The 18,066-nt window shown below is 33.9% G+C and overlaps 1 protein-coding gene across 1 annotated transcript in view; it reads left to right on the forward strand.

Annotated features, from left to right (window-relative positions):
* Window positions 1–7,293: 7,293 nt before the first annotated feature.
* LOC143238394 (diacylglycerol kinase zeta-like) overlaps window positions 7,294–18,066 on the forward strand; it is a 196,345-nt gene continuing 185,572 nt past the window's right edge. The window contains exons 1-2 of the mRNA XM_076478560.1: window positions 7,294–8,104; window positions 8,949–9,839. Coding sequence (XP_076334675.1) covers window positions 9,031–9,839 — 809 coding nt within the window. The 5' untranslated portion in view covers window positions 7,294–8,104; window positions 8,949–9,030. The remainder of the gene's footprint in view (window positions 8,105–8,948; window positions 9,840–18,066) is intronic.

An 18,066-nucleotide genomic window follows, 5' to 3' on the forward strand; every position in this document is an offset into this window, starting at 1 on the left:
GTTGCAATGTGTCCTGTTAATGACCTTGTTAGTCACTTTTCCACATTTGTTGAAAACGATGTATATCCGTAAATAATTAGAGCCACTTTGCAGTAGTGCTTTGAAAAATGTGTTTATCAGATCCCCCAAAGTCATTCGTTGCATTGGCAGGCTTTCCTATAGCAATCACCATTGCTTGGCCGTCAATGACAAAGCAAGATGAATGATCATGAAGTTCGAGACAGAAATGGTTTCTGTTATTATAACTGCCATTACTGACTTGTTTCCACTGCAAAGTAAATCATTCATCTTTGAAAGTAATACTGGCACTGGCAGAAGCTCTTGCTTCCGTATAAAGGGCCGATCAACTAGTCGGCCTACCTCATACGCAGTAATGATACATTAAAGAACATTTATATCTGTCTTCCGACTAATTTTCTTATCTGTATCTTTATTGTCTTTAAAAATAGCATAGAGTGTTGCAAGCTTGGGAACATTATTTCTCTAAATGGTAGCATGGACTGAAACTATTGGTTTGTCTTCCCACTTAGGTACCATTAATTACTTCTCAACGTATTTATTTACCTGTTGTTGTCTTAGATCTTTGACATTATCGAGTTAACTTAATGCGTTACTAGATCCTCTGTAGCAGTATTTTGTGATGGCCCAGAATATGAATCAGATTTACAACGATATATATTTAATGCTAAAACTTTGAATACCTGGAAAAAATTATATACATAATTGCAAGCATGTATAGAAACACACATTCATCCATTAAATCGAAACCGTCGTATTACACCCAGAGTAACACCTCCACCTCACCTACATGTAGACACATATACACACCAATATTTACTGTGATTCATAAACTTGAGTTATATCTATATTACACTTAATTTGCAGGGCCATCAAAGTTAACTGTCGAAGTATTTCTAGCTTCCACATTATAACACGTAATCAACATTAGAATATGAACTTGGCATCCACTGGACCTCTTAAAAGCAATATTCGGAACTTGTATTAAGGAATCATCATAAGTGTGCGCTTATGAAACAAATTCAAACAGTATTTCATGTAAGCAGAGCCATTGTCAAAGTAAACATCTCGGTAACCTTTTCTTGTTGCACAACACAAAAAGTTAGTAACTCATAATGTGGCATATATGACAACATTTTTGGATTCATTATAACTCAGTTATGTCCAAAGTTATTTAGCCAATATTTGTTCACTAAATTTGTTGTGATTTAACATATTTGATGCACAAAAGTTTTCTTTGATTGAAATGGACATAGAAAAAGGCAACAGATTCTTAATTTGGCAGCCATTTTGATTTCTGTAAATTTGAAAATCGAGAACTCAAAATTCAGCTTAGGATTGGGAATCTAGATTTTCGGTTTCAGCTTATCCGAATTATGTTAAAAAAGTCGGGTTCCGAACTGTTTCTCCAAAATTCCCTTTAATATCTTTTCCAGGTTCGGTTTTCAGAATCGTTTCAGTCTTGCAATAATTTATTACACATCTAATAAATGGTAGATATCGGTAGACGCATCATTTGTCATTTAACCATTTTTTCCTGGTAACGAGATTTTGATGTGTTCTTCTTATACTTACTCACAAGTTCCACTTAAAGCATATAAGAAGCTTCTACTAAAAATAAATTTAAACCTAAATTCATTATTAAGCATAGCGAGTAGCAACCTAAGTGTAGAATGAGATTATTTACAAATCATTTGATCTAGTGTGTTCATTAACTACAGCAATAAAAATCCTACTTTTCAAATAAAAACAAATACTAAAGTATAAACAACAGTCAAAGTGCAATTGTAAAATAACTATAAAACATTACAAGCTAAAATTCACGAACAATCTACTATCGGAAAGCAATAATGAATAATGATAAGGTTTTGATTTGTTTTGAATTTCAGGCAAAGCTACATGAGGACTATCTGCGTTAGCCGTTCCTAGTTTAGCAGTGTAAAACTAGAGGGAAGGCAGCTAGTCATCACCCCCCACTGCCAATTGTTGAGTTACTCTTTAACTAATGAATAGTGGGATTGACCGTCACATTATAAAAGGGTAGCCTGTTTGGTGTGAGAGGGATTCGGACGCGTGACCCTCAGATTACGAGTCGAGTACATTAACTACCTGGCCCTGGCGGGCCTGATAAGAATGTACAGAGAAGTGAATGTCTATTATTCATCAAACAGAAAAAGAACTTTACTACGTAACAAATATACGAAGGTATCTTTTTGATAAATTACTCAATTCAAGTCACTAATTTTACGTATAGTTTAAATCGTTTTCTTATCATACTTCATTTTGGTTTCAAACATTATTTACGTTCTTAGTGAGGTGGCAGTACCAATCCATGTTGGCCGACTACTAGAATGATTGAAGGGAAACGTCGACGCATAAGGACTAGAATAAACAATAATATTAATGATTCTGTTTATTCTATTAATATTGGCTATGATAGAATTTTATCTCAGTAAAATCGTAAGGAGTTCGAACAAACTTGTTAAAATTCTAATTGTGTTTCTTAGTACATTTGATTACCTCTACATTTCACTGAGGTTAAAAGCAATTCCTGTGAATATAGAAAAACTGGTTTGTTTTAAACGTTTTTTTGGGTGGGGTTGAAAGTAACCTTAGTGGTTAGTGTGTCAGAGTATGAATTCGCGTTCCACAATTTCAAGCCGTGGGTGCATCATAAGAGTTACAGTCAAACCCTGGTATTCGATTAGAGATTCTAATTGCTCTAAAGTTGGCAAAGGGTGCAATTTTCTATCTTCATCCCCTGTAATTTATCAGATCAAAATTACGGACGGATAATACAGATAGCCTTTGTGTAGTTTCGCGTGAATATCCAAAACAAACAAACAAAATTCTACTTCACACAATTATCAGGAAATAAATACTTATAAATGTAAGGCATCTTTCTTGTTTCCTAAAAAAAACTCATTAAACAAAGTATTCTACATGGCAGTTTTTGAGACCTAAATTTATTATATCGACTTGAACATCTTAATGTTTTACCAGAAACGGTGAGGTTATGGATGGTGGATACAGCTCACACAGTATCAATGACAGAGAATTAGTGTTTGTTCGCTTTTCATCCCTGCTATGATCATTGTAATTCTCCACATGGAAAGGATGGATCAGTGGAGTTAGGGAAAGAATGCGATCTGTTTGTCTCAAGTTACTTTATCCAAGCTACATTTGAAACTCGAAGGATCAAATGAAGATGACACCGTAATTTATACAAATTAAATGGTACATTTTTTAAATCAAAGAGATGTTCATTCGTTTCAGAAATCAGAGGATCAAATGAAAGATGCCACCGTAATTTATACAAATTAAATGGTACATTTGGAAATCAAGGAGACGTTCATTCGTTTCAGAAATCGGAGGATCAAACAAAAGATGCCACCGTAATTTATACAAATAAAATGGTACATTTGGAAATCAAAGAGATGTTTATTCGTTTCAAACATCAGAGGATCAAATGAAAGATGCTACAACAATATTTATAAATTAAAAGATTGATTATTAGACGAAGCAAGTCGCGCAGTGGATAATATTTTCCATGATAATACCTAAGGCTTCCTTCTAAACACACGTATTGTATAGACCTGGATAAGGCATCAAACGTCGTGTTTCTATTCAGTAAGAATCATTTGATGTAATTAATAAATTGAATTCTATATGAAATAATCTATAAGGGTTTTTTAACAACATGTATATTTTCTAAAAGATTCTCTGGTAAAACTATAACGTTAATTCATGTTCAAGCAGGCGTTAATTACATCGCTAGTTTGCACAAAACTAAAGTGCAAGGAGAAAATCGAAACTTTCAACCATCCACAGTCATCAAATAACAAAGTGTGCTCAAACGTACTCTTCAACCTTTTGTGAAGTAAGTGAGATCGGAGATGCTCAAAATAAGTGACGTTAATTGTAATATGAAATGTCAAAATGAAGGTATCAGTGATTGTTTGACGTAACTCAGTAATTACGAATTAATTACAATGGTCACCTATCATGCAGAGAAAGTTGTACACAGTGCCTTTGACAAGTTGAAATAACACGCCTGCGTATACACTTCTGAATGTTCTATTTGTCATACAAAAGATGCCAATAAACCATGTGAATGTTTGTTTTTGAATTTCGCACAAAGCTACTCGAGGGCTATCTGTGCTAGCTGTCCCTAATTTAGCAGTGTAAAACTAGAGGGAAGCAGCTAGTCATCACCACCCACCGCCAAATCTTGGGCTACTCTTTTATCAACGAATAGTGGGATTGATCGTCACATTATAACGCCCCCACGGCTGAAAGAGCGAGCATGTTTGGCATGACGGGGATGCGAACCCGCGATCCTCAGATTACGAGTCGCACACATTAACACGCTTGGCCATGCCGGTCCCCATGTTAATGTGTTCTTTCATTTTGCTCAAAATTATGTCTGTAAACCCGATGAATATTACCTTTTAGGTAGCTTAGAAATATGCCAGTTAACCTTGTGAATGTTCTATTTCATGAAACTCAAAAATAAATCAGTAAACTCTGTGAACGTTCTCTTTCCTGTAGTTAAATGATGTTAGTAAGCCTTGCGAATGTTTTCTTTCTTATAGTTTAAAATGTTGGTAAAAACTAGTGAATGTTCTCTTTTATGCAAATAAATTAAAAAGTCAGTAAGCTCTGTGAATGCTCTCATTCGCGTAGTCATTTTTTTTATGAGCACGAAATGACATTCACATAAATGACGGCATCTGTACTGTTACGTTATCCATGCCTTAGGATCAGAGACAGGTGGGTGGTGATGACTAGCTGCTTCCCTCTAGTTTTACACTGCTAAATTAGGGACAGCTAGCACAGATAGCCCTCGAGTAGCTTTGTGCGAAATTCAAAAACAAACATTCACATGGTTTATTGGCATCTTTTGTATGACAAATAGAACATTCAGAAGTGTATACGCAGGCGTGTTATTTCAACTTGTCAAAGGCACTGTGTACAACTTTCTCTGCATGATAGGTGACCATTGTAATTAATTCGTAATTACTGAGTTACTGAATTGTTACTGAATCGTACAGAGGTTTCGATATTCTCCTAACCTAGAAACCTCTGTACGATTCAGTAACAATTTCACATCGTGGCATTAGGATCAACTAATCGACCGTGGTGTTATGAAAGAACAGGGAAAGGTATGCACTTTATGTGAAAAAAACACGTGATAAACTGGACCTCAAAAGGTACAAGTTGAAGATGTGCCTCCTGAAAACGTTATGTAAACATACTTTCAAACATAAGAAACATTACTTTTGTGTCATTTTCATATATTTTACAGTGGCAGTGGCCATGTAAGCATTATTAAATAAAACATTGTTATTAAGTATCTTTTCACTTCTGGATTTCTGTTTGATAAAAGTTTGTTTGTTTGTTTGTTTGTTTTGGAATTTCGCACAAAGCTACTCGAGGGCTATCTGTGCTAGCCGTCCCTAATTTAGCAGTGTAAAACTAGAGGGAAGGCAGCTAGTCATCACCACCCACCGCCAACTCTTGGGCTACTCTTTTACCAACAAATAGTGGGATTGACCGTCACATTATAATGCCCCCACGGCTGAAAGAGCGAGCATGTTTGGCGTGACGGGGATGCAAACCCGCGACCCTCAGATTACGAGTCGCACGCCTTAACACGCTTGGCCATGCCGGGCACTTAGATAAAAGTAGTGTTTGAAGTAACTTGCAGACGTCATTTTAACGTATTCAAAAGAGAACATTCACTTGTTGTTAATAACATTTTGAACTACACCAGAGAAAACATTCATAGGGTTTACTGACGTCTTTCTCTGGGCTACATGAAAGAGAACATTTACTGAATTTGTTGAGATCTTTTTAAGATTAATGAAAGAGAAAATTTACTGCGTTTGCTGACAACTTTTTAAACTGAAAGAAAGAAAACATTTCTATTTTACTAATGTAAGTAATCGATTTGTTACAGATAAAGAAAAATGTTTACGTAGAGTACAATTTCAATAACAACCCATGCACTCATGCTTCAAAATATTAACATTAGAAAGGTTTTAGCAAAACATGATATATTTAATAATATAACATAATATTCTATATTTTGATGACCGTCAAACTTCTATATTTTAAGTTCAGCTTTAAATATAGTACACGTAAATAATTTGTAAACAAGTTCAAATGTAACACTTATTGTTTAATTTCACTGTTCTTTGTTTCATTACTGGTATTGCAGTCAGAAAATCACCATTAAACTTTAAATCGAAAATCCTCAAACGCTGCTTTCTTGCTTAAGCTTGCAGGTTTCTATTTGAAAGAAAATTTGCGATTAATAAAAAATTGCGAACACCAAAATACGTATGTTTATTACTCAAAAACTGACTAGGTTTGATTTCGTGAAATATCCCAGTAGTTCAGCGATAAACGTAAGACCTTAAAATGTCAACTGTAGTGTTCGATCCCTGTTATTCACCTATCGTAGATAGCCCATAGCATAGCTTGGTGCTTGAAGCAAATAAAACGTTTCATAGAAATTAAGAAAGTCTTGAAAAATATATTCTGATGATAACTATACCAATACTGTGTAGGATAAGTCGCTCTTGTAATCCTAAAAGTGAAAAGTGAATGTGAAAACGTAACCACGCTTTTAAAAATCCAATATACCTTTCGTTAACGCATTGAACGACTGAATATGTCAGCGATTTATTTCTATGAGAGATTACCGGAAATAATATAGTTTTATATTTACAAGACACATAGAACTGAGAAGCTGTAAGAGGAATACTTCTAGTTGTGTGTGTTTTCCTTGTAGCAAAGCCACTTCGGGCTATTTGCTGAGCCCACAGACGGGTATCGAACCCCTGATTGTAGCGTTGTAAATCCGTAGACTTACCGCTGTACTATCGGGGGCTTTTTTGTTGTGTCCACTGCAATTGTTTCATTCTACGTCAAGAATGTACGTGTTTCTTTCGATCATGAAACCCTCTAACATGTTCAGTTTTCGTTGCAGTCACGTTCTGCTAGGATTTTCCGCAAATATGACAACATTTCTCCATTACTGTACTAATAGAAACTAAAATTATATAAGTATGCTGCTCTGTATAGTTGGACCAGCAATTTAAAAATTATCTCGTATTCTTATAAAAGAGGATTGTTTTATCAGCCTTATCATATTTTGTTCTTACACGTTTTTTCTTTAGGTGCTTAATTGTAAACTACATAACTGATAAGATGTCTTTATAAACATGTTACTAATCCATTATGTGTTTAATCTGGATTTGTAGTTTAACGCTGCAAAATAAAACGAAACAACTAATTCCACTACCAGCTCATTTGAACACTTCGACTATTTGGAACATTATTGAACCTGAACAGAAAAGTAAAACCAAGATACCGGCCACTTATCTCGTTTTGTAGCTACGCGTCGCTTCTTCTTCTACTGTATACGAACAGTCATTCACATTTTGACGCCGCTACTTTTTCCGTCATCTCTCGGCGGAGAAGCAGAAGCACCTGCTCCGCTGGGCAGTGATCGCCATAGCTACTGAATTCATTCAGTTCGTGGTGTTGTCATGGATACAAAGACGCTTTTTACGACAAGGCAGAGATTGAATAGCAGAGATATAACATGTGAGCTGTAATGGTGTTGCAAAACTAAATATTTTTCTGCGATTGGACCGCCTTGCGGAGAATTTGCTTCTGAAACATTTATCACTGAGGGTTAAAAAAAAAACACCTTGGTAAAGTCTTCCAGCAAAGCAACCTATCTCCGCCCAAGTCAACTGACGTCATCGACTCCACATTGTCTGTACGCTGGCGACATACTTTGAAGCTGTTGCGTTTGAGTGAAATCTGTCAGTTCACCAGGTGAGCTGCTGGCACCTGTAGGTTCTTGAATCGGAAGTTTTGATCTTCCTCATTACATAGGAAGATTCGGTCATTGAAGAACAAGAACGGAACGGCCTACATGTTTCCCTTCGAATTTGACACGCCTAGAGAAAGTCAAATGTGAAGCGTTGATTCTATCTCAACTAATAACTCGAGAGAGAACCAATTATGGAGCATTGATTCTTCAACTCACGACATCAGGGTGAAACAGGTATGGAGTCTTATCATTTCTTTAAACGAATCAAGCTCTCAAATAGATATACGACTGTAGAATCTTGGGTGTTTTTTTAATGTAATACAGAAAACGTATATAGACGGCTACTTATCCATTCCTAAAAATGAACAGGGAATATAACTGGGACTTTCATAGTTCTTCATTAGACTAATAAGTAAGGTGTCAGGGCTTGGCTTATTTCTCACCCTTTAAAAATGTTGAGACTAAAATCGAGTTGCTTATTATAAGTTTTGAAGTGTAAGGTACTTCAAACGTTAAAGTTGCTTTTTTCTCTAAATAAGCTCGTTACTTTCGTTACAATCCTAAAAAATAACCCTTTTCCTCCTGGTTTGAAAAAGTCTTCCAAAATCAAAACATGTTCTGAATAAACATTAAGACGACTGAAAGACATCTTTAGTAGAATGACAAAATAGTTAAGTTCTAAGCATTTGAGTGTCTGTTTCAATACAAAGGTGGTCTTTATTAGGCAAACAACTTGAGAAAAAAACATATTAAAATGTTTTATAAACTTTGCATTCCTTGAAAATAGAAAGTAAAAATATCATCTTCAAGCATAATTACAACTCTACAAGCTAGAAAAATAATTTTCGCAAAAAATTCCATGATGGTTTACTAAATCTGAAATCTTAAAAAGGGACAGCTGTAACTTTTGAAAGTAATTTTGCATGATTCTCTGTCTGTGCAACAAATCAATATTTTTTTTACATTAGTTTATTATTGTACTTGAAAAGTGAGAAATGGTCCGATTTTGTCTAATATTTTCTTCATTAGTTTTTTCTGCCCCTTTGTTAATGTCGTATTTCTTTCCTATTATCACCAGAACGTTACTCATTTAGAACCTGAACATTCATCCTACTGTGTATCCTATTTCATTGGGGTTTGATCAGGAATCGTATTTTCTGATGAGTGAGTATCCCAACGCCAAAGGTCGTCTTTTCAGCATGCATAAGCTCCGAGAAACGTTCAAGAAGTCAAGAGGTCCTGCCATCGAGGCACCCTTACCACCATCCGCTCCTTTCTTAGACGTTCCAAAACAGCTGAGGTCAGCCTCATTTGATGAAATTCGATTTTCCAAAGAGGAAGAGTTGGGCGAATATTCGTCTTCCCACCTTAGCGTTCCTACTTCTAAAAATCAGAGGTCTCGTTCTCTAGATTCAGCTGCTGGTACGACAGCTGATTCCGGATCTTCCTTAGATGTTCCCCGCTGGCGATTACGGCGTCGCACTTCAAGCGAAAAGACACAGAGCTCACAACAATGTTTGCATTGTCTGTATCTCGAAGAATACGCACGAGGTGATTTCTCAAGATGTTCAAGTTTAAGTGAGAAGTCTTTGCACTTCAGTTCCAGTTCAGAAGCGATAGAAAGCGAAACCGAAGTTGCCAAAATTGAAGACGGTAAATTGGGCCAAGTTCGTGCTCCCACACACTTGGATCTAAAAAACTGTCCTGTTGTAGTAACTTTGTGTTCACCGTCATCGGATGGAACCAAGTTAGCATCACCTACGGCCAGTGACTTAGAATCTATTTCTCTGGAAGTACCATCTCAGTCGAAACAGATCCGGTCAATCTCAGTTGATTCTCCATTCTTGAATGTTCCTGGAAGAGAAGAAGTGGCTGAAGATGACTTAATGACCTACCGGTCACGTTCTGTGGATATAGTTCTTCCCACTACAACTACATCTGGATATACGGTCCATACATCCACTAAGAAGTAGGTTGCATTTCTTGTTTGAAAAGTCTATTTTGATATGTATATAGATAAACTCTTATTATTATAAATATTTACTACCATGTCAATTTTTTTGTTTCCCGTGCAGAGATTTTAAACTATTTATTTGCTCTTAGACTTAATAGATTCAATTTTTATAAACTTCGTACAACGCCCGCGAATGTTTTTCCACCTTGCTTGTGAAATAATGCAGAGAGACACTTTCAAGGGTTTATTAAAGCTTTTTTTGCTTTTTGTTATTGAATTTAGCGCAAAACTTCACGAGGGCTATATGCGCTAGCCGTCCCTAATTTAGCACTGTAAGACTAGAGGGAAGGCAGCTAGTCATCACCACCCATCGCCAACTCTTGGGCTACTCTTTTACCAACGAATAGTGAGATTGACCGTCACATTATATCGCCCCCACGGCTAAAAGGACGAGCATGTTTGGTGCAATGGGGATTCAACCCGTGACCCTCGGATTACGAGTCGAACGCCTTAACCCACCTGGCCATGCTGGACCAATTTTATTAAAGACTGACTTTCAATATACGTATTTCTAGAGTGTCAACACTGTCATTAAATCAAAGGTTTAGAACTTTATAAACTGTGAGCTATAGTCTATTTTACAATATTTGACTACTAATGGTTTATTTTCTTATGTTATGTACTGCCTGCTCGCAGTAAATATTTATTGCATACAAAATTGAAATTATATATACAGTATTGCCCCTTAATTAACGTTCCTGGAGGCGTGACAAACTGCAAAGAGGTGAGCTAATTCTAGTATTTGTTAGCTCTGGATTTTATTTTTCATATGAGATTTGTTTATTTTAGTGCTAATAATTGTGTATGGTTTTCTAAATATTTTTTTTCAAATCAAAATTGCGGTAATAAAAGAGGATTATATGTTCGGGTATCACTTTTGTCATACAAGCTAATCTTTATAATAATTATCGGAGGGGATGAAAATTAGAGAGGACTGTTAATTAGGGAAAATACGGTAGGTTTTTAATTGTGTGTTTTGTTAGATACACTTCGCCTCGAGTTTTAAAAGTAACAAACTAAAAACAACACACATTCGAAACAAAGTTATTAATTTAATTAATAGCAACTACCAATTTTATTAATATGCTAACACCTTTACTTTTCAGTTAGGTCTATATATATATGTACACACATTTTAGCTGTTACTAGATTTTCTGCTCGTTAAATTATTAAATCAAATTTCATTCCAATTGAACACGAACTAAAAATGAGCTTGGCAAATAACAATAACAGTACATTAGCCTACATTTAAATTAATTGAAAACTATAACCGTTCACGTGTTGTACATTTTCTTCTGAGAACTTATTCCAGTTGAATATTAAAATAAAATACATGTGGTAGACCTTAGGTCAGTCATTTAAATATTGCACGTGTCATTAGTTTTAAAAATTGTGGTTTAAAGTTTACTCCAGTCGATTAGGAAATATAAAGAAACGTAGAGCATTTCATAATTTTAAATTATTAATATGTTGTCCGTGTTATTTAAAATTGTTTTTGATTAAGAGCTTACTCTAATCGATTAGGAGATTTTTTTTAAAAATATCATGTTAAAAAATTACTTAAATTTTCTCACGCTTACTGGTTTTCAATAATCGAACTTGACAGTTTACTGGAACAGATGTTTTGAAGTTAAGCACAAAACTACACAATAGGTCGTGTGTGCTCTGCCCAGCAGGGGTATCGAAATCCGGGTTTTAGCACTGTAAGTCTCCATACATGCCGCTGTGCCACTGGAGAGGGGGGTTTTAATAGAACACAGAATGTTAAGTTTATCGTTCAAATAATTGTGCATGTTGTTCTCTCTAATTATCGTACTTGTTTGAGAGCTTATATCTGTTGAATAAGAATTGGATACGCCTTCATAATAACGTTTTCTGTCATTTTTATCTTATTAGATAATTTTTTGTTTATAACAACAATTCTTTAAAAAAACTGTTCTTACTGTAACCTTTAACCTTCAAGGAGAAAGGATAATGAAATACAACGTTACTTTAAATGTACCATTGAGAAAGATTTGTGCGTTTTGTGTCTAGTAGTATTGAAATTCCTTTGGAAAAATTTGTTAAAGCTGATGTCCAGAAAAGCATGTATATAGTTTGGCTGAAATATTTTTATGTCGTTTTAAATTACTGTATGGAGAAATCGTGAATTATTTAGCTTTCTTTTCAGAAGGAAATTCCGAACATCCGGGTTTTGCCTTAAGCACTATATTACATCAATATGATGTCCAACTAAAAGTCATGTTTTCAACAACCAAAAATCTACCTAATTTTTTTTCTTATAACAAAAGTCGCATATCGCCTTTTTTGTCTACTTTCTCTTTAATTCTTACTTATTTATAATCAACGTATTTTCATAAATATGTTATTTTCAAACTTCAAGCTTTAATTATAATATTTTCAAACTTGAAGTCCTAATTATGATATTTTAATATATCAAATAATAATTGGCCTGGAAAATATTCAAACAGCCAAGATGATAATTCGTTACATCTTTGTACTATACAGTGTGCTATCTGTGCTGTGTATCAAAACCCGATATTTAACATTATAAGGCTTAGACTTGCCATTAGGGGGACAGTATAGTAAGAATAAATTGGTATCATCGACGGTTTTAGTTATCCAACCATCATCAGTTTGAGATACTCAACCATTGTCTGTAACATTTATTCACCAATCTCTAATTTCAGTTACTCAACCACTGCCAGTTTCGGTAAATAAATGAACATAGGAAATGAAATATGAATTACTAACTTTTAATAATGGCTAGTGGCTAGTTCTGTTATACATCTATTATACGTTTACAGTAATTTAACGCTTGAGTCACATAGTTTTTCCAATAATATATCTATTACTCAGCGTATTATTTTGTTTAACCCTGTATTTTTTGTCGTTCTAGGCAATGACGAAACAATTTTAAACCCTCTTTTCTTATAACACAAATAAATGTTTCTGTTTCTCATTAACTATGTTTGTGTTAAGATGTACCACAATAAAGACATTTCATGAAATGTCAGTATGAGAAAGGTAATAGTTTACGCTGCAGTTAAAGACTGTGTTGTTGTTGTTTTCATGAATGTGCAACAGTAACGGTAAAACCTCAGTTTTAAATCAGAGAAGTGACGGTGGGTGCTACTGACTAAATGCCTTCTAGCCAGATTGTCGGTTAAAGATTAAGGATGGCTATTTACAGACAAGAGTTGTATAGCTTTGCACAAACTTCTTGAATAAACAAAGATACAAACTTGCTTTCGTTAATAAAGAGAGTAAAATAACGTGTCGCTCTCACGTTAGGTTTAATAAAAACTTGGGTTTGAATCTGAATAAATACAACAACAATACTCTTTATAACCAAAGTGTAAAAACAGCATAAAAACTTGGGTTTCAATCTGAATAAATACAACAACAATACTCTTTATAACCAAAGTGTAAAAACAGCATTCATAACTGTTATCAATAATCAAGCAACGCGATAATGGGCATTACTAAAAGAGATTAAAAATATCTAGATCTCTAGATTTCAATACAGTGGTGTACCACTCCTGCAACAATACACGTGACACCCTGTAACTGACACACTTAACAAAACTAATGTGACATACTATAAAGTATACACACATCCAATCACCTGTAACATCCTCTAAACCACACATGCAAGAAAAAGAGTGAAACATATTGTCAAAAACACAAACAACTGTGACTCACTATACGTTAATGGCAAGGATGCGTTTCGCCCCAAACAAAAGTCATGTGTAGTTGGTCTACACACCACTAGATGCTTATAAATATTCTGGAACTGAAAATAATAATGAAAACTCAGATAAAATTAGGTTTTACTTCTCTAACGTTACATATACTTATCTATATGTTATAAATGTTACTTCCAACGTATAAGAGCTAACAATGGTGCCTCTGATTGCGTGACTTTACTCGGAACTTATCTCTCTACTAAAACACGTAAACCAGGATTTACAATTCATAAATAATATATTAATAAGCACCGAGCAGTCCAAATGGTTGACAAGAAACAGTTTATCATCAGTACATGCAATGAAGCAGCTAACTTGTACATTCATGAACATTTTATGCCCCTAGTGTAAATCTTCAAACATAGATATTACTCGCTCCCGTATTAAACTTGCTTGGCATAAATAAATGACGTATGTCTGAAGTTCCATACATGTGAATATATATGTTAAAATCGGACTCGTTACATAAAAATGTTCCAAACAATACGATTGCTATTAATGCTTTTTATGGCAAAGTCAACAAGTTCAATTTCACTACCTGGTTTGAATTAAGTTTTTATTTAATTCAAATTTTCGATTCTCCCATGCATTACGAATGCCACGTGCTACGTGAATCTAGTATACGAAACAACAGCGTAAGAAGAAAAAAAAAAAGAGGTAATCAGTGCCTTATACCAAACTGTATGTGCATTAGTTCTTAAGTGTTTGTCCTTCAGTTGGAAATGTGTATTCAATTTCGTGCATACGAACATATTATGTTCGAGGTAGAGAAGTAGAGTAAATTAGGAAACAACCAATTTAAGTTTTAATGATTTGCCAAGAAAAAGCTAGACTTGTTGGATTTTTTTATACCAGCTGATGTGTATGTATAAGGAAAAAAATTCATGTTTTTAATGGATATATATCTGTACCAAAGCGTTGCTAATATAAACATACAATTATTTAAATTATAAAATAAAACCAGCCGACATTTATTTTGTTTCTTAACACTTATTTATACTGGAAATGCTGCGTAGTACATAAATAGTATGTCTGTTAATAAATTCGATTTATAAATAACTTATAATTAGTTAGTATTTAGTTATACCCATTGCAAATTTCCTTATTATTAATGCATTCCAACCTAGTGACACAGAGAGATAGATGTGTGCCAACTTATGACTCTAGAAACGGGGTTTCGATACCTGTAGTTGGCATAGAGCAGATATGTTGTTTTGCAGCTTTGTTTTAAATGCAAACAAACTAGCTAATTAATGCATCTGTAGCACTTTTATTGGCCTTTTACTATGTTATACTGCATAATGTACAAATGGCCAATTTTTTGTGACACAAGTGCAAAATACCGTTTACTTGCGGATATTTGAAAACTTTGTACTTTTAAAACAAATCTAATATTTCTAGAACTTACTCATGTTTTAGTATCTATTGAAATAATTTCTGATCATAAGTAGCGGTCGTGTGCGCGTATAAATACACACACTCACATATATATATGTCAGCTTATAAATGGTATACCTTTAATTGTATTTCAGGTAAGCCTAGATATCAATGTACATAGTGAATTAAATATAATTATTCCTAAACTGCATCAATTCCTTAGAAGAATGCCGCATTAATAGCAGTGTTCTGTAAACCGTACTGGGTTTGACCACCTTAGCAGACTTAGATTAGGCCTAAACCATTATGCTGAGCACCAAAGAACAAATGTAAATTTAATAAAATGTGAACATGTAATTAAATTTGTATGATTGTGTGCTTAAACTGAATGATTAATGAATTTTTAAGTCTGTTGTATTTTTCTTTGAGTGTTGTAAACGCTTAATATTTATTTGGACCATTCGAATATAAGTTCTGTTTATTATTAAGCACAAGTCTGCGCAGTGAGCTGCCTGTGCTCTATGTCCATCACTAATATCTAAATATAGTTGTTAACGTTGTACCAAATATAAAAAAAATATATAATAATAAAAAAAATAAATGAAAACTATTCTAAATTTTAATTCTAACTATTCTAAGTGATAATTTTAGTTCAAAATAATGTTATTAGATGTAAAATGTTTGACTATTTTTTTACCATGGCGTTATAGTACTTACTTAAACACTGCTGCATGTTGTCGTGCTCTTGGTTTATGTCCTTCGGATCAGGATATGAATTGTCATAATTCGCATTATTCCTCACTTCAATATAAGGTTGTGTCTGTTTGGCCATGATTCTGTGGCAGCTACCCTCTAAGGAACCAGACCAACCCGGAGTGGAGAGGTTGTACGAGTTTGTTCAACTTAGTATGAGTTGGGAATTAACCCCCTTGAATACGTATAGATGTAACAGTCACTGACATAAATAATTTATTATTATAATATAAATATAATATTTTACTCTCTTGCCTAGCCAAGACAATTTTTCTACCTTGTCTCGTGCAGATGTTCTTTGCCCAGTTGAGTTCCAACAGTAACTAAATTGTTTAAGCCAGCTAAATTGGGCAATAACTTTTTTTAAGTGATTCTAGTCTTATTTTTTCGCTTTTATTTATGTCCTTCTACACTGTATGAATTCATCGTATTTTTCGTTCTTCACTTTTGTTATATCCTTCCCTGCCATATGCGTTCATTTTCTCTTCTGGCAAGCAAATCTTTTTTGACACTTTCGTTATTGCTTATCTGTTAGACATCAGTAAATCTGAATGCTACCTCGTCCCTGGTGACAACACTGTGAGTTTGAAAATTACTTTCATATGTTTAATAAAAAATATCATAATGGAGAATGAGAACACATAGGAAAAAATAACTTCACTTACTCGATTAAACATTGTTGTATTGTCTAAACTGCTTTACACCATCAGCGGTATACAGTTAGTTTATTAGAAATCATTCAACAAGCATACAGTGCACAAATTTCATTAGTTACTTAAAGTTTTATAAATTAGAAGCAAATCATTTGCGAAATTATGAAACAGTTACTAATGTCAGTAGATTAGCTGCTTTCTTAGGTCTTATTTCATGTTTAGTTGTGGAAGAAGTAAAACAGTAAATGCTGTTTGATGAAGACATAAACATAAGCATTTTTATTCATTAAACACATAACGATAAAGAAATTATTAAAACTAATGCTTCATAGAGTAAAATAAACTAATTGCTAGTGGCAGTTTGCGTATTTTTTAAATGCATTATCATATTATTTTATCTAGAAGTTGTATAAATTATTAAAATACAAATTGAGAGAGAGCTAGCTTTTTATTATTTTTTTTTTTTTGCAACTGTTGTCGTTGTTCAAAAACTAAGCTGCATAGTAAATTATGTGTGTTGTGACCACTGCAAAACTTTAGGATTATGAGCTCTCTAGCTTGCCTATTAAACAATCATAGAAGTGTGTGTATTGGGGAAGGGAGGGGGAATGCGGGACAAATATACAGATAAATAAATGTCCTATGGCAGAGAATAGCACTAAATAATAAGCAATACGTTTTCGCTATGTAAATGTTTTGAATGTATAGTATTGTTCACCGAGGGTTAACCGCATTGTTTGGTTGATATATTATACATTTTGTTTATTTTGTGAATGAAAATTTTATTATTGTTTAGTTTTCTTTTTCATTATAAGAGAGTTAAAAGCAGACGAATAATAGAAGTTGTTAGTGTAACTCATTGATGTAAAAAATATAGTGAGTAGATGATTTGATAAGGGAAAGGCCGAACGATTAATATGTAAGATGAAAAGTCACAGTACAAGAAAAAAGTATAAGAATAATAGTTTATTTCGTCAGAAAGTTCTAAAATAATTTAATTAGCCTCAGTAGAATTTTACAAATAGACAGTTGATTCTCCGAAATATAAAAGAAGAAAAAGTAGCAGACGAGTTTCAAAGTATAGGATACAACCATAGTAACTCGACGATAAAGTAAGTGAACTATATTTGAATAATGTGGTGACAGTAACGCTAATATAGAAAATAGTTTGGCTTGTCAACTGAAATTCTAAAGTAACCGAACAGACCCAAGTGGACTTTGACAAGAGAAATATATATGTCTAGTGTTTATGATACACTTGTAATCTCGATAATGTGAAGAATCTGTTGTACATACGTTTAACTTGTTCCGAATATGCGTATTATTTTGAAAAGAAGAGACGTACGTGCTGTTCATTTATCGCTGGATTTATCGTCAACAAGTCACAGACACTTACTGTAAAAAAACAACACAGTATGCATTTATAAAGCCTTTTTATTCTGAAAATTGAAGAAAAGTTTAATTTTAACTTCTGACAGGCATTTTAAGATAACAATACCTTAAAACGTTACACTTGCTTACTGAAAGTTAACGACATTGTAGGGTAATAATATCTTAAAACGTTGTGTTTGCTTACTGAGAGTTAATGTCATTGTAAGAATAATACCTTAAAACGTTGTGCTTGCTTATTGAAAGTTAATGAGACTGTAG

The sequence above is a fragment of the Tachypleus tridentatus genome, chromosome 13 (assembly GCF_004210375.1).
Source record: "Tachypleus tridentatus isolate NWPU-2018 chromosome 13, ASM421037v1, whole genome shotgun sequence".
In the NCBI taxonomy this organism is placed as follows: domain Eukaryota; kingdom Metazoa; phylum Arthropoda; class Merostomata; order Xiphosura; family Limulidae; genus Tachypleus; species Tachypleus tridentatus.